Genomic DNA, 18,322 nt, shown 5'->3' on the forward strand with positions numbered 1-18,322 from the left:
CCCTGAAGAGCTGGTTTTAAATGAATAGATGAACTTAGCAGTATTTTTTTTAATGACATGAAAATCATACACATTATACATTAATGTGATGAGAGAGAAGAGCTTACCATGATTTTGCTGTTTTCTTCTTTATCCAAATATTGGTCACTGAACATGTGACAGGAGCCAAGAACTGCCAGCTTCCCCCCCTGGTTCTGTTGATGACAAAGTAGTGTCACATAGATCGTGAAATGCACCCCAAGCATCCTGGTCTCCAACAACTCATCATCAGAATCATGTGAGCAACTGTCTTATATACTAAGTACCAATTCATATCAGGATTTTAATGGTCTAAAAATATCAACTATGACCACAACTACATTCCCACATGCTTCTCATTTTAGACACTTCCATATCCTTCTATTTGACTTTAACAAAAAAGCAATGTGAACTGGTTCTACAGTATTTTCCCAGTTAACTTGTAAACGAAGATTAGAATTTTAAAGGAAAAAAATATCCAAAAGCAACCTGTAAAGATTTAAAGATATTTTAGAGTACCAAAAGACAGTGTTTAAGATCCAAACAGAACACTAATCCACGAGCAAGAAATATTCATAAAAGAAAGAATCGGTTAATAAGAAAACACTTTAATTAGTGATTTAAAAAAAATCAAAACATTTTTGCCGATCAGATTAATAAATATGAAAAAGAGGGCTATCAACAGCGTTGGTCAAGTCTCAGTGAAATAAGTTCTTTCACACATTACTGCTGAAACTGTCAACATATGCAACACAGCAGGTAAGACTCTCTGGACAATTTTACAGTCATAATCACAAAAAGTGAGAAATCCAAATGTTCACCACAGAAGAAGTGGTTAAGAATAACAGAACTCCTCCAGTGGTGAAGTTATAGTGACACAGGGTTTTCAGTGACATGGAAGAATGCTTTTGTCATAACATTAGGTTAAAAAAAAACAGTATACCAGACGCTGTACAGTCACCCTAGCGTAAAGCCCATGAAGCAAACCAGCAAACATAAGCCAAAGCAAAATGATCAAGACATCAGTTTTGCAGTGAGAGGCATTCTTTTTTTTTCTATCATGACTGTATTTTCAATTTGTCTACAATGAGCATAAATTACTTTTGTAATGGGAAAAACAGCGCAATGTTCAAACTGCAAAACGAATGCGGTTTTTCTAGCAGCATCAGGGAATTGGCACAGCTGTAAGGTACTATGAAAGAAGGACTCTCAAGAGATACAAATAGACAAATTCTATAAATAAAACAAAATTTGCAAAACGAACTGTGACTTGCACCACATTAAAAGCAAATGTCTCATAGGAAAAATAACACTATTGCTATAATACAACCATTGAAAACACATCAGTTACTGAGAACAGGAAGTGAATCTGGTGGAAACGCACAGAAAGAATGCGGGAGCGCCGAGTGAACTCTGCTGCGATTTGAACTGACATATGTAACTAAATACAGGAAAAGGAAAGGACTTTCCTTCTTACTACTACCCACAGTTAGGCCTAGAATTTTTCTTTAATATTATTTTTTTCCCTACCTCATTTATTTCAAATAGATTACACATCTTCCTTTAATCCTTTTATTCTGTCCGATGGAGATCCTATGGAGATCCTACCGTTGTCTTCAGCTTCCTTTTCCAGCTTTTGTCTATAATTTGTTCCAATTAAATAAGAGTATATCTACTCAAGGACTGATTTGCTCTTTCGATATTATTGAGTCTATCCTAGTAAAACACCTAGAAAAGATCATGACAAGCTCAAGAAGGCAATGGCCCTGGGCAAGGAGACAGCACTGCTCCCCCCCTTCCACTGGTTTATCTCACAAACTTAAAAGTGACAGGCAACATCCTCTCTGAAAGATTGTATTTATAAGGCAGGACTAAACACCTGTTAGGAAAACAGGCTTTAAATAGTTAGGCAATGGGCAGATGATAATCTCATGAGTTCAAGAAGAATCACCACAGTTAGCATAGAACTCTGTATCTAATAGATGCTTCATAAAAATCCACTAATTAAGCCAGGTAGAATCTCTGTGTTAAAAAATAAAAAAATAATTATAGTTCTGGTATTACACTACCAGAGGCCCCTTAAGACAGTGTCTCATTACTTTTGTGCCTACTAAGTGACAGTTTATGTAGACCAATTATTTCCACATCTTAAATCATTTAATACTTTAATTTTAAAGAAATATTTCTAGTTTTTTGGGAGAGAATAACAACCATAATAACTATTTTGAATTTTGTCTAAATATCACTTTCAAACACAGCATAGATATTTATTTACTTTCTAATAAAATGAGGTCAGAGCTTTTAAATATGGAAGGGAAAAATACCTAAATCCCACAAAGAAAAATAGGATATGAGGAACTAAAGAAAAACTGGGAGGTCAGCTGGTGATTGGTAGACAAATAAAGGTGAATTCAGCAAAACATGAATTAAAAGGCAGTGATGGGGCAGCTGGGTGGCTCGGTTGAATGTCTGACTTCGGCTCAGGTCATGATCTCATGGCTTGTGGGTTCAAGCCCCCCATCGGGCTCTGTGCTGACAGCTCGGAGCCTGGAGCCTGCTTCAGATTCTGTGTCTCCATCTCTCTCTGCCCCTCCCCCACTCATGTTCTGTCTCTCTGTTTCTCAAAAATAAATATTTAAAAAAATTTTTTTAAGGCAGTGGATAAGTGGGGTCGCAATGAGAGGGGCTATGTCCTCTGGGACTACATGCTCCCACATTTTGTGGGGTCTCCAGGATGACAACTGAGCAACTAGTCTTCTGACATGTTGCTCTGGGACAAACTAAAATAAAGGCAGCACAATTCTGTGTGTTTTGGTATAGTTTGTTAACTCAACCTTTCCCTGAATGGGTCCTCTTACACTCAGAATGACAGCCTGTAGTTACAGACGGTTATAATATAGACAGCCTCATGCTACAGTGGAATAGCTGTGGATTTAGAATGATAAGAGCTGGGTTTAAGTCTTGACTCCATCGATTATTGGACGATCTGCTACTTCCCCATAAGTAAAGTATAGTTAATTGAAGTACTACCTCACAGGGCTGTTGTAAAGACCAATGAGAAAATACATGAAACCCCTCTGGAAATAGTTTTTATTATTTCAATAATAAAAATAACATATCCACCCATATCTAAGAAAGGCTGTACCTTCGAGTGATAGAAAGCCAGAATGGGTCTGTTCAGCGGGAAACAGACAGAGCCTGTGGACAGAACAGCCACTGCTGGTTTCATGACACTCAACGTGGCACCAAAAGGATAGACAAAGGTGAGAGCCCTGTAAGAAATGAAAGAAATCATCAAAATTTTTTAAAAAATGAATAAAAATTTTTTGAAGATAATCTCAGTGCTTCTTGAACAATTCAAAATCAAACACAAAATTAAAAAAAAACACGCAAAAAAAATTTTCTCTAAGCTTTAGTTTGTTAACTCAAAAACTGGTATAACTCTAGCTACTGGTTTAATAAAGCATTTAAAAATATATCAATGTAAATTAACAACTTCTAATTGTATGTGTAAATGACTGTAACTAGAAGAACTAAAGAAATCCCTATGGAGGAGGAGGAGGAAGAGGAGTCTCATCTAAGAGCTGAACTAGACCTATAAATGAGCTTGCTCTGTGTGACAATGTCTTCCAGGTAAACATTTTCCTCTTCCTTAGAGATCTGACTGGTGTTATCTCCAGGAATGAGTGGCTGTCATTAGAAGGCTGTGTTACCAGTGAGTACTTATGTGAATAAAGACCTGCTACACAGACCTGCCTTGGAGTCGTTCCCCTACTGTGTCCTAACAAGACTTAAGAGTATCTAGAGTGAATCAGTCCGACTTGAGGCAATGTACTCCTGGAAAGTGTATAGGATGCTGGAGGAGCGGGGGAGGGGTGGGTAAGGGTGGGATGCAGACCCTGCAGTATGGACAACCCCTGCAGGAGGGGTTAAGGTTTTACTGAAAGTAAGATGGAGCTCTGCAAATGTAGTTATTTGAAGGAAGTGCTCTCAGAATGGAGAGCAGCAGGAATCTTATAACAAAGCATAAAGTTAGAAATCGGCAGGGGGTGGGGGGGAAGCACCCATGAAGAGCTCCCTATAAAGATAATGTTAATTTTCCTTTCTCTTAGACCAAGCTAAAAGAATTTTCTTTTTAGCTTAAGTTCACAATGATTTCCTGCTAGTGTTAAGTCTTCCCCTCCCTTCAGTCAAGTCTCACCTATCCCTCTGACTTCTGTGTCATATTGTGGGTGAGAAGTGGCACCTGCCCCACATTCTCCATTCTCCCCTTTTCATCCCTACCCAAGCAGTAGCCCAGGGAAGGGGACCATAGGCCATGAATCCTAGGCCAGAAGCAGAAATAAATGAACAGTTTCCGGGGCACCTGGGTGGCTCAGTCGGTTAAGCGTCCGACTTCAGCTCAGGTCACGATCTCGTAGTCTGTGAGTTCGAGCCCCGCGTCGGGCTCTGGGCTGACGGCTCAGAGCCTGGAGCCTGCTTCCGATTCTGTGTCTCCCTCTCTCTCTGTCCCTCCTCCACTCAAGCTCTGTCTCTCTATGTCTCAAAAATAAATAAACGTTAAAAAATTTTTTTTAAAAAAATGAATAGTTGCCATGCAGGAAGAAAAGGGATGTGGGGAAAATGGTTACATGGATGTCGGTGCATATCCTTGCCCCACACTTTCCCCAAACGCACTCTAAGGAGATGATTCTCAAGGAGGAAGGGAGAACGGACACTTGAGTCATATGATGAAAACTGTCAGCTATTATTTATACTCCTCTATTTCTTTTATTATTACTAAGAAATCAATCAGACTGACATTTTGATAAGACTTTGAGCATAAGGCTATACACCCATGCAAAAAACAAAAACAGGACTTTTCCAAACCACGCACGAATGAGTAAGATTAGCAGACTGAATAACTGGGAAAGTGTATTCCCAACTTTAAATGTAAGGCCTTAGGGCCTTATATGTAGAGGTCCTAAGGTGGGAATGAACGTAGTGTATTTAAGGAACTGAAACAAAACCGGTGAGGCTACGGCTGAGAGAAGGGAAAAGGGACATGATAGAATATGGGCAAAATGAGAACCTGAGACTCCAATAGGTCAAGATATCTCCAAATATAAAGCACAACTAGTTCTCCACATTTCAAAGCCTGCCCAGAAAGTGCTGCTTCCAGGATGACCCAGAAAATAACCAACCAGCCCTCTGCCCCTCACAACTACTGAAGACATAATAATGCAACAGCAGGTAAGATACTATGTCATGTGCCTTACCAAGCACTTCTACAAGTATGGCCTCACTGGATTTTCCCAACAACTTTGTAAGATTCATGTTGTCTCCATTACACAGACATGGGAACAGAAGCTAAGAGTAACTTGCCTGGGTCACCTTGCAAGTAAGACACAAAAATAAAAATTTCTACCTCCAAGTCCAAGTGCTTTTACCCACACCAACTGGATAAGCTGACACAAAGCTTAAGAATTAGATTATGATAGGGACACCTGGGTGGCTCAGTCAGTTGAGCATCTGACTTTGGCTTAGGTCATGATCTCACAGTTTGTGAGTTTGAGCCCCGCATCGGGGCTAGCTGTTGTCAGTCTGTCAATGCAGAGCCCACTTCAGATCTTCTGTCTCCCCCTCTCTCTCTACCCCTCCCCTGCACAGTGAAGGAAACAATCAGCAAAACTAAAAGCCAATGGAATGGGAGAAGATATTTGCAAACGACATGTCAGATAAAAGGTTACTATCCAAAATCTATAAACTCAACACCCAAAAAACAAATAATCCAGTAGAGAAATGGGCAAAAGACATGAATAGACACTTTTCCAATGAAGACATCCAGATGGCTAACAGACACATGAAAAGATGCTCAACATCGCTCATCATCAGGGAAATACAAATCAAAACCACAATGAGAGACCACCTCACACCCGTCAGAATGGCTAACATTAACAAGTCAGGCAACAACAGATGTTGGCGAGGATGTGGAGAAAGAGGATCTCTTTTGCATTGTTGGTGGGAATGCAAACTGGTGCAGCCACTCTGGAAAACAGTATGCAGGTTCCTCAAAAAATTAAAAATAGAACTACCCTAAAACCCAGCAATTGCACTACTAGGTATTTATCCAAAGTATACAGGCGTGCTGTTTCGAAGGGACACATGCACCACAATGTTTATAGTAGCACTACTGACAATAGCCAAAGTACAGAAAGAGCCCAAATGTCTGTTGGCTGATGAATGCATAAAGATATGGTAAGTATATACAATGGAATATTACTCGACAATATAAAAGAATGAGATCTTGCCATTTGCAACAACATGGATGGAACCAGAGTGTATTACGCTAAGTGAAATTGGTCAGAGAAAGACAAATATCATATGACTTAACTCATATGTGGAATTTAAGACACAAAACAGATGAACATAGGGGCGCCTGGGTGGCTCAGTCGGTTAAGTGTCTGACTTCAGCTCAGGTCATGATCTCACGGTTCGTGAGTTTGAGCCCCGTGTTGGGCTCTGTGCTGACAGCTCAGAGCCTGGAGCCTGCTTCAGATTCTGTATCTCCCTCTCTGTCTGCCCCTCTCCCACTCATGCTCTGTCTCTCTCACTCTCAAAAATAAATAAACATTTAAAAAAAAATTAAAAAAAGAAAAAAAACACATGAGCATAAAGGAAGGGAAGCAAAAATAATATAAAAACAGGGAGGGGGACAAAACATAAGAGACTCTTAAATACAGAGAACAAACTGAGGGTTGCTAGAGGGATTTTGGGTGGGGGGACAGGCTAAATGGGCAAGGGGCATTAAGGAGGATACTTGTTAGGATGAGCACTGGGTGTTATATGTAGGTGATGAATTACTGGATTCTACTCCTGAATTTATTGTACTATATGTTAACTAACTTGGACATAAATTAAAAAAAATTAGGGGCGCCTGGGTGGCGCAGTCGGTTAAGCGTCCGACTTCAGCCAGGTCACGATCTCGCGGTCCGTGAGTTCGAGCCCCGCGTCGGGCTCTGGGCTGATGGCTCAGAGCCTGGAGCCTGTTTCTGATACTGTGTCTCCCTCTCTCTCTGCCCCTCCCCTGTTCATGCTCTGTCTCTCTCTGTCCCAAAAATAAATACACGTTGAAAAAAAAAAAATTAAAAAAAAAATTAGATTATGGTTCTCGAATATCAATAATATTAACTCTATGATATATATTTCCATACGTTTTTCCCCTTTACGACTTTACCTTGGTTTTATCCTAAGAAAGATCTTCCCTACTCTAAGATTATAAAATATTCGCCCATACTTTTTTTTTAGTACTTTTATGGTTTTATATTTTTAACATTTAAAATTTTAATCCATCTGAAATATATGAGTGTGTTGTGAAAATGGAAATATTTTGTCAAATGGTTACCCACAATTGTGCTATCCATTCTCCAATAGTTTGTAACATCACTTTTACTATAAACTAATAATTCCCACCTCTCATATATATTGAGTCTGATTCTAATTTATTTATTTTTCACTATTTCTGTGTTAGTACCACATTATTTTAATCACTAGAGTTTTATAATATGCTTTAACTCCATAAAATGTTCAAGTCCTATGGGGTGAAATACCTCAAAATAGAAAGGTAAACTGGAAAAAATATCTGCAACACAGGGAAGTCTTATAAATGCATAAGAAAAGACAAACCATCACAATAAAAATGGGCATAAAGTAGTGAAGAGGAACTTCACAGAAGAAATGCAATCAGCCAAAAGATTTTAAAGGTCATCCTACTCAGTAATAATCAAAGAAATGCAAATTAAAAGAAAGAGATATCGCCTTCACTAGAATACTGCAATCTGGCAAGAGAGGAAAAAGCAGCACGTTCATTGGGACAATAAGTGCTATAAACTACCTGGAGGGCAATTTACCGAAGTATCACATTTGGCAATGCATCAATTGGAAAACCCTTGACCCAGAGATTCTAATGCTATGAATCTAGCCTTACTAAAATATCTGTATAAGTGCACAAAAATTGTACATACAAAGACATTCACCAAGTGCTTCATTTATAGTAACAAGTATAAAATTCTGTTTGTAATATCAACATGGAGCAGAAGTTCAGAGTACAGGCCATGGAGCAGAAGTTTAAAACTAAGTTCTGACACTTATTAGTCAAGTGAGCTTGGGCAATTAACCTCTCTGGTATCTCGTCTATAATCTTAGTGTGTTGTTGTGATGATTAGAAAGAGGTAAAAATTCCTGTCACAGAGTAAGTGTTCAATAAACGTTAGGTTTAACTATTAAAACAAAATATCACCAGGGCTCCTGACTGGCTCAGTCAAAAGAAGATGCAACTCTTGATCTTAGGGTCATGAGTTCAAGCCCCACGTTGGGGGTAGAGATTAAGTAAAAACTTTAAAATAAATAAATGAATACATAAATACATAAAGCAAAATGTCATAAATGACCTAAATGTTCAATAATAGGAGATTGGTTAGATAACTTAGATAACTTAGAATAACTCAAATTTAATCTAGTCATTAAAAGGATATGGTACCTATCTGTATTTTTATATATGAAAAAAATCTAGAAATCTAAATACCATAGTATTAAGAATAATTGTCTTGGGGCGCCTGGGTGGCTCAGTCGGTTGAGCGTCCGACTTCAGCTCAGGTCACGATCTCGCAGTTTGTTGAGTTCGAGCCCCGCATCGGGCTCTGTGCTGACAGCTCGGAGCCTGGTGCCTGCTTCGGATTCTGTGTCTCCCTCTCTCTCTGCCCCTCCCCCACCCACACTCTGTCTCTCTCTCCTTCAAAAATAAATAAACATTAAAAAAAAATTTTAAAAAAAGAATAATTATCTTTGGGGAAAGGAGCATACACTTACAGTGGAGGGCTTCTATTTTCTTCCTTTGAACTATTCACATTGTTTTTTTTTTGTAAGAATGACTTTTGTAATCAGAAATGAAAACTCTTCACTTTGAAAAAGAAAACTCTTTAAAATGATAAATACATCCTCTTTAGGTAGCCTCAGAAAACACACTCACTGGGCATTGTTTCCACTGCTCTCCTCATCAATGATTCCAGGCACAGCCTTCCCTGCAGCTCGGCTGATTTCCCTTGAAGAAAAAAAAATCTAGTAAACAAAAAATTTTTAGAATTTCACACCCCATTCATTAATAGTAAGTATGAATGAACTGCAAGCATTTTTCAGACTTGTTCAAAATGTAATTCTTGAAACTTAAATAAAGGTACATTTATACACCTACACCACTTTGTGTAGTTTGCAAAAGTTAACATTAAAATATGAGGATCAGGGGCGCCTGGGTGGCGCAGTCGGTTAAGCGTCCGACTTCAGCCAGGTCACGATCTCGCGGTCCGTGAGTTCGAGCCCCGCGTCAGGCTCTGGGCTGATGGCTCAGAGCCTGGAGCCTGTTTCTGATTCTGTGTCTCCCTCTCTCTCTGCCCCTCCCCCGTTCATGCTCTGTCTCTCTCTGTCCCAAAAATAAATAAACGTTGAAAAAAAAAAAAATTAAAAAAAAAAATAAAATATGAGGATCAGTTCTTTCTTGACTCCTGAGGGAAGGATCAATATACTAGACCACATTCTAGACTAGACCCACATTCTAGTCCTATATTCTAGACTCCATATCATCAGACTCAGCAGAGTGCCTGGCATGTAGCGAATTCAAGCGTGGAATGAAAATTTTTGAATATAGGGAAAAGCTCACAGAGGCCACCTGATGGTGTTCCTCTCATGCATTCATTTCCCACTTCGCCAAAGCCCCTAATTTATCCTCTAAGATCCAGTAAATCAGAAAAAAAATTAACTTCATCCCAAGCTCCAGGGGTAGAGAATATGACCTCGCCATACCATCAGGGTATTCTATGTCTCCTGACACAGTGACCAGTTCAGGATGGGCATGTGGCCTAGGCCAGCTCCACCAGAGCAAATTGCAGGACTACTCTTGCTGGGAACGCTGTGACCAAGACAGGCTCTCATGATGTGGCGTGCGGATATAAATTTGGTAACTGCTAAAACTATTGAGCCCACACACAAAGGAGAGCAACGCCAAGAGAACTGGAGAACAATGGAACTGGAGCCCGACATCATGAATTTTCAATCCACACCCTAACCCTGCCCTATTTCTGGGCTTTTCAATGCCATGAATCAGTAAAGTCTCTTTATTGTTTAATCCCATTTGAATAGGGTTTTCTGTGCTTATAGCTGAATGCATTCTAACTGACAAAAAGGTGAATGTGGAATAAGGTTTCAAAAGATGGGAGGAATATAACTTGAGGAATGAGAAGTAATATAATAAAATAAATTACAATATAGTGAAATAAAACAAAAAGGCAAGAAAGAAGGGCCAGCGAAAAGAATGTGTGAGAAGAGAGGAGAGAAGATAGGAATTATTTGTAAAAACATTTCTACTTTCAACATGCTTACCTATTCAAGACTCCATTGGAAACCAGAGCTTCTTTAGGATGGAAATACTTATAATATACATTTCTAACCACAGCATCTTTAAAGGGCAAAGAGAGGAAGTTGCACCTTAATTAGAAATAGGTTTGATATTAGATGAATACAAACTTGACTTGTAAGAAACCCTGGAACTCTGTTGCAATTCCTTCCACTTTATAAATGGAAAAAGCCTAGCCCCAGAAGGCTCAGACCGCCACTGAGATCAGAATGCCGGACCATGCACCCTCAGCCCAGGGCTCTTCCCATTGTACTATTAGGTCCAGAGGACTACAGTATGTATAATAAATAGGAAACGGCTACCTCTACTAAAATGATAATAATTACCATTATTAATCATGATTCCATATTCTTCCAGGAGAAAGTTAATATTGGTGTCGTATCTGGATTCCCCACCCTCTCCTAGCATCACAAGGATATCACCACCACCATCAAGGTATTTCTTCAGGACTTCAAACTACATAAAAGAAAAAAAAAATCTATGAATATACCCCAAAGACTTCTGTCCAAAGTACTATGAAGAAAAATAAATAAATCTATGAGGCACTTAAATACAAACATCTGTAAGATATATAAAATTTACTCTCTATGTAGGATTTCAAGCTTGTTTTTAAGTACAAAGTCCCAAAATACTCAAACTGAATTGACATTTTCCACACTGACTATCTGGAAAGCAAACTCAAAGTGGAAAGTATTAGCTAAAAGAAGCTCACAGGTCATTGATCAGCATCCCCGGTCTCAATCTACCAGATGCCAATTGCACCTACCCTCTCCTGCCAACAACCAACCATGTCTTCAGACATGGCCAAATGTCCCCTGGGGCCAGGGGAGAGTGTGTAGAAAAAAATCACCCCTGGTTGAACACTATCGCTCCAGAACATACCTTCCCCTGCCAGCCAAGGACTCAGGATGAGAGTATTGTACACCACCCCCAGGGAGCAATTCTGGTCAAGTCACTGACTGATCAAGCCCTAGTGAGAAATGCATGGCATCTGCTTATCTTCTAGGAAGCTCTCTCTTGTTTTCACAAAGCTAGAGAAGGGAGAAAAATCTAGGGCTGACCTTGCTGACCCAGCCTGAGAAAACCTGGGGTGAGTGGTCTAGACCAATAGTCCCTCAACTTTCCTCAAGCACCCCAACAGCAAATAATGTGAAAGTAAAGTATGTATATTTATATAATTATAGAACATACTCCCAAAAAGGAAAAATGTGAAGGATAATAAAGATATGACAAATATCATTTCCCCCTGGCACCTCAGTGATTGATCACACACATCCCACTTTGGAAACCACTGGCCCAGCCCAGCTTTGCTACAGACAAACCTTTGTGCTCTTGCACACTCCCTGGATTTCCTTCTCTCTCCCAGCCCCCCAAATATAGAAGACATAGCGCAACAGTTAACATCACCAAGGGGGCTTGCTCCCAAATGAGACATAATTTCACAGATCCTGAACTCTGCACAAGACTGTGCCCTTCATGGGGATCCTACATACCTATTTAGCCTTTGTTTCAAAATGTGGAATATCAAGAGGTGCTCTAGTGTATGTATGCTCAAGCAGTAACAAACTGATATTCTTCTAGTGTTTATACACACCAAAACATTGACAATTTGAAGTACACATGTTCTTTTATAACTCATTTTTTTTTTAACTACATTACAGTGGAGACACTTTTTTCAATGGTGGTGGGTTATATTACCTGGGCTTTTCAATTCAGAATAATAAAGGTGTATGTAAGTGATGAATCACTGAATTCTACTCCCGAAACCAATGTTGCATTGCATGTTAACTAAAATTTAAATTAAAAATAAAATAAAATAAAAAAGTTAAAAGTGCTTCTGCCTTTCCTTCCTACCTCGCTCCACCTCTAAAGTGAAGGCAAGGTGCCAGGAACTGGTCTGGTGTGAGAACATTTTATTAGGCTAAATATGCTTCTCAAGGGATTCTATCATTTGGAAGCCAGCCTTCCATCTCTAAGAGCTCGAAGTAAGGTTTGACCTAGTGCCTGTTCCCTCTTGGGGAAAGGACCAGGCACCTATCTCTGACCCTCTTTCCAGATGCCCTGGCTTTCCTGACACTGCCTGCTCCTCAGCAAAACCTCCTCACGTCTCTTTGTCTTCACTAGTTGGAGAAGGGAAGTTGGGGCGGGGGGAGGGGAGTAGAGGAGGAGGAGAAGGGAAGTAGCGTGTAGCGTGAGGCCACTCCAAATCAACAGGGAATATGGAATATAGTATTCCTTTGCAGGCCACTGCACACTGTGTGTACATTTCCCTCAGGCTCTCACTGGGTGGGGGCAGCTGGCCACCTCCATGTTCCTAACAGGAATTCCTGTTCCTTCTCTCAATGAACCTGATCAGTTATGTCTCTTCTCAGGTGACAAGGTGGCCTTGCAGTTGGGTCAACAAACAAAAGAACAGAAATGCTTCCCTGTAGACCTCCTCCCTATGTCCCCATCCAAAGTCAGAGCAGAAGACTGGACCACACCGGTGCCACCCTGCCACCACCTCCCTACTCCCCACAACCTTCCCTGAGCACCAAAGCATTTTCACATCTCTGTGAGAAAGGCTCTTGCTGTGTTCTGGGGTTTCTGTTTAGTTGTGGTAAAATACACATAACATAAAATTTACCATCTTAATTATTAAGTAGTGTTAAGTAGTGTTAAGCACATTCACATTATTTGCAACCATCACCACAATCCATCCCTAAAACTCTTCATCTTGCAAAACCAAAGCTCAATACCCGTTAAACAACTCCCCATTTCCCCCTCCTCGAACACTGGCTACCTCGATTTTTTTTTCTTTTAGTTTATTTATTTAAATTCAAGTTAGTTAACATACACTGTAGTACTGGTTTCAGAAGTAGAACCCAGTGATTCATCATTTACATATAACACCCAGTGCTCATCCCAGCAAGTGGCCTCCTTAAAGCCCATCACCCATTTAGCTCACCTCCCCACCCACCTCCCTCCAACAACCCTCACAGTTTGTTCTCTATCCTTAAGAGTCTCTTATGGTTTGTTTCTCTCTCTGTTTTTATCTTATTTTTCCTTCCCTTCCCCTATGTTCATCTGTTTTGTTTCTTAAATTCCACATTATGGAAACCAATTTGTCAATAAATTTCATATATATATATAAAAAAAAAAATTCCACATTATGAGTGAAATCATAGGATATTTGTCTTTCTCTGACTTATTTCCCTTAGCATAATACACTCTAGTTCTATGGAGACTGAAGATGACAGAAAGAAATGGAAAAAACTTTCCATGTACATGGATTGGAAGAACAAATACTGTTAAGATGTCTATACTACCCAAAGCAATGTACACATTCAGTGCAATCTCTATCAAAATACCACGATTCTAACTTTATATGAATTTGACTACTCTAGGTATGTCGTATAAATGGCATCATACAGTACTGGTCTTTTTGTAACTGGCTTATTTCATTTAGCCTAACATCCTCAATATTCACCCATGGTGTAGCATGTATCAGAATTTCCTCTCTTTTTAAGGCTGAATAGTAATTTATCACATGTATGCCACATTTTGTTTATCCATTCATCTGTTGATAGACTTAGGTTGCTTCTGCCTGTTGGCTATTGTGAACAATGCTGCTTTAGACATGAATGTACAAATAGCTCTTTGAGATTCTGCTTTCAATTTTTTTGGATATATATCTAGAAGTAGGATTGCTGGATCATATGATAATTCTATTTTTAATTGTTGAGGCACTGCCATGCTGTTTTCCATAATGGCTGTGCCATTTTACCTTTTATCAACAGTGCACATGGGTTCCAATTTCTCTACATTTTTACCAATACTTGTGTTCTGGGTTTTACGTTTGTCTACTCTATGAAATAGAATTAAAAACAGCTTAAATTTAAAAGGAATTTTCCTATTTTCAAATGTGGCAAACAAGTATGGCTAGTATTTAATTAGCCTCAACTATGTGTCTGGCACTTTATATGCATTATCTCAGTTAATGATCACAACAACTCCACGATGAAAAAAGAGATGAAAGTGATTACCTTAAGGTGATACAGTGTATGGTGAAGTGGGATTCATATCCGGAATTTCAGAGCTCATCTGCCAACCATCTCATTGTATTTCTTCTTTTTGGATATTACTTACCTCAGCTGCAGTAAATTTTTCCCTTGGCCCAGCTGTAATCCACAGTTTCACCCCAATTAGCTTCTCAGATGTGATTTCATCTTTTAAACTAGAAATAGAATTTTTAAAGTATTAGATCCATAATTTAAAGCAATTTATGAATTACTCTAGCCTCTAGACTGTATGGAACCAGAGGCCACAGAGGCCCAGAGATGAAGGGATTTAGAGGTATCAGGTACAGCCTCTCTCCCAAAGTGAGAATCCCCTCTACAGGCTTGTCTGAGATCAGCCTCTGCTCAAATACTTCCCCTAGGCCAAGATACCCAAATTAAACATACAAGAGTATAAAGAGTCCTCCAACTACTAATTCAATCAACTCTACATTAGTTTGTATAATTACATAGCCTTACCCATTAAGAAAAACCATTTACACACACAACAAAGGCAGAGAGGAATTCTCATCTTTCCTTTCCCTAAACTGAAGTATTGCCCGAAGTTAAAATATGGAGAAAACCTCTAACCTCTTAAAAAGTTGTGTATGTATAATTAGAATAATTATTTGATTTGTGATTTGGGGGACAACTCAATATACTAATTGCCAACTTTAAAAAAATATGTTTTTATAATAATTTATTTACTTTTTTTTTTGAGAGGCAGCGAGCAAGCAGAGGAGAGGGGCAGAGGGAGAGAGAGAATCTCAAGTAGATTCCACGCTCAGTGAGGGGTCCAACGTAGGGCTCAATCCCATGACCCTGGGGTCATGACTGGAGTCGAAATCAGGAGTCGGATGCTCAACCAACTGAGCCACCCAGGCGCCTCTATAATCAATTTATTTACTTCTGAATGTTCTTCCTATTGAATTTCTCCTGCCTAAACAACCTCTTACATAAGAAAGTAAAGACTTTCCAATATTACCAGCAGGCTATTGTCATCACTTAGAAAGGAAAACAATATATATGGTCACCTCTGAATCTTCCAATTACTCCGAAGCCTTTTCTGCATGGATTTATAGCCATTGTTGGTGGTAAATACTTCTTTTTTGTACGCATTGAAAAGAATGGTGCTCCGAAGCTCTTTCTCCATGGTTACCTTATGGAAAAAAGAAGAGATCAGAAAAAATGAAACAATAAACAATATTCCAAAAGACCATAAATGGAAAAAATAGTCTTCTTCTAATTTATCAAGAGAGGAAATACAGCTGCAACCTAGTTATCAAATCCCTACAATTCTCAAAGATTGAGAGTGAAATGCATACTCACAGCCGCAGAAACCTGAGGCTATCTCTGGCTTTTGCTTCCTGTCTCTGGCTCTGGCCTTCCCACCAGCCTATTCTCAGGACCCTGCCCTGCCATCACCCTACCTTTATGCCCTGAGACCATGATGCCCACCTGATTTCTGACTGCTAACTACTGCTAAGTGTGGGGTATAGCCCTTCAGATTCTTTATTTTTTTAATGTTTATTTATTTATTTTGAGAGAAAAAGAGAGCATGAGGGAGGGAGGGGCAGAGAGAAAGGGAGAGAGAATCCCAAACAGGCTTCAAACTGCAGGGCCCCATGTGGGGCTTGAATTCACTAACCATGAGATCATGATCTGTGCCGAAATCAAGAGCTGGACGCTTAACTGACTGAGCCACCCACGTGCCCCTGGTTTAATATTTTTCTAACTGACATTAATTACTTTCATAGATTTACCTGTCTTTAGACTTAGCTTCTAGTAGCTTTTTTGGTTTGGCTTGGCGGAATTTTGGAAGCCAAACAGAGGTTTTAAATTTTTTGGAGTCAATAGCATTTATCTTTTCCTTTCTTGCTTTTGGATTACATGACATATTTAGAAAAAAAATTTTTTTTTTTTTTTTTTTGCTGTGCTAAGTTTACAAATACAATGCTTTCTTCCAGTACTTTGTTATGTGGTTAAGTTAAATTTGGTCTGTTTGGAATTTATTTGGGTGATCAAAATAAGCTTCATTACTGTTTTTTTTTTTTTAATTACAATAAAGCTGCCTGACATCAAACCATCTTCTTAATGCTGATTTGAAATACCCCTTGACTACATAATAAATCTCTAGAAGTATTTGTATTTGGATCTATTCTGAATTCCATTATTTTCTATCTGCATGTAAGTTCCTGCTCATTTCTATACTATTTTAATTATTATAACTTTATAATATGTTATAATATCTGGTGGTGCTGGAGAACTAATCCTCACTAACTTTTTAGAATTTTCCTGGCTAGTCTCATATTTTTTCTTCCAATTGAACTTTAAAATCATTTTGTAAGCTCAACAAAAACAAACCTCATGATTACAGCACCACTATCTTTTCATGTTCCAACCATCCTTGTACACTATTGTTTTCCCAATGTGTACATACAATACCCTATCCAGCCTTTCTCAGTTAACTAAAAGTCTCCATGGTTAGGATAGTGGCTGCATGATCTAGTGCATGATTATGCCCTAATGAACTCCACCACTGCTTTCATGAACATCTTTTCAATTATTTCGCCTTCACAAACCCTATTGGAATTTATACACGTCTGTCTTTGCCGTTATTTTTGCTGTAGGACAAATTCCCAACAATTTCCTAGGATTCCTAGGAAAACGGGATGAGACAATGCTCTCTGATACTCAGCAAGAGAACTAAACAGCGCAGCCACAGGCAACGGAGATTCGAATGCAGTCCGAAGTTCGGGATCCGGGCCTACATCTGCGGCCTCAGTTTACTTTATCTCATAAGACCTCGATTTTCCACAAGACTGGTCCAGAGGCCCAAGGAACAGGCCGGCGAGGCCCCCGCCAGCTCCCAGGACGCTACAACGGCCATGCCGGCCCATCACAGTCGGAGCCCTTCTTACCTGAGGCCCAGTGACCACCATCTTCACCTGACACCGCCCAGCATCCTGCGGCCAGGTATCCAAGGCCGCTTAGCAACGGCGTAGGCGAGGCAGCGCGCTGGGGAGGCGTGCACTGCGGCGTGGACCTACCTCCGAAGCAACGTAATGACGACAGAACGGAAGACGCCATTTCTCCTTGAGCGTCCGGGGCTGGAGGTCAGGGGGCGGAGCTAATGTCGGACTGTACCATTACATTGGTTGAGGGGTAAACCCAAACAGAACGTGAATTAACTTTAGGCCAAAAATAAACCCATCTCGTTTCGTACTTTAACATAAAGTATTATTGGAGACTGATATAAGTAGTAGGACCCTGGGGCCCAAACTTCGCTCCACCCTGAGGGAGGAAAGTGAAGGCTTCCGGCGGTGGCGGGTGGGAAATGCCCCATCCTCAACTCCCAAGAGCGCAGGCGCACAGCTCCGGGGCGAATCCGGGCGGAGAGTGGAGGACAGAGTCTAGCTATCGGAAACGCAAGATGAGAGGTTCTTATACGTGCTGTGGAAGGGTTTCGGCGACTTGGCACCTCGGGAAGCCTTTGCCGCGAAAGATGGACAAGTTTAGTGGTGCGAATGGTCACTCGAGATAGTTCTTCCTCTTTAGTTAGCCCCGCATCTCTGAGCGCCAAAGTGCTAGGCCCAGGATATGACGGTGAACTCGCCCTCTAGGCCTTCCCAGACGGGGAGTTGGACCTTGGCCAGATCCTACCAAACAGTGAAAATATAAACTGCACTAAGGGAGCTGTGAGGGACCAGAGCTGATCTGAAAGGCGCTCCGGATGAGCGGAGTAATATTGATAAGGCATGGGCTGGAGAAGGAACTGCTACACCAAAGAGCCATCGCCATCAAAATGAAAAACCAGGCTCTA

At 40.1% G+C, this 18,322-nt stretch overlaps 1 protein-coding gene across 1 annotated transcript in view; it reads right to left on the reverse strand.

The window, feature by feature from the left end:
• The window catches only part of IFT52 (intraflagellar transport 52), a 34,030-nt gene extending 16,520 nt beyond the window's left edge, over positions 1-17,510 (reverse strand). The window contains exons 1-8 of the mRNA XM_047069494.1: positions 17,421-17,510; positions 15,534-15,658; positions 14,591-14,678; positions 10,789-10,918; positions 10,429-10,504; positions 9,026-9,097; positions 3,164-3,290; positions 108-194 (exon numbers count right to left, since the gene is read on the reverse strand). Coding sequence (XP_046925450.1) covers positions 108-194; positions 3,164-3,290; positions 9,026-9,097; positions 10,429-10,504; positions 10,789-10,918; positions 14,591-14,678; positions 15,534-15,658; positions 17,421-17,441 — 726 coding nt within the window. The 5' untranslated portion in view covers positions 17,442-17,510. The remainder of the gene's footprint in view (positions 1-107; positions 195-3,163; positions 3,291-9,025; positions 9,098-10,428; positions 10,505-10,788; positions 10,919-14,590; positions 14,679-15,533; positions 15,659-17,420) is intronic.
• Positions 17,511-18,322: the final 812 nt, after the last annotated feature.

Source organism: Lynx rufus, unplaced genomic scaffold (genome assembly GCF_022079265.1).
Source record: "Lynx rufus isolate CCGP_SWC_20201006 ecotype Redwood Valley unplaced genomic scaffold, mLynRuf1.p SCAF_8, whole genome shotgun sequence".
Lineage (NCBI taxonomy): Eukaryota > Metazoa > Chordata > Mammalia > Carnivora > Felidae > Lynx > Lynx rufus.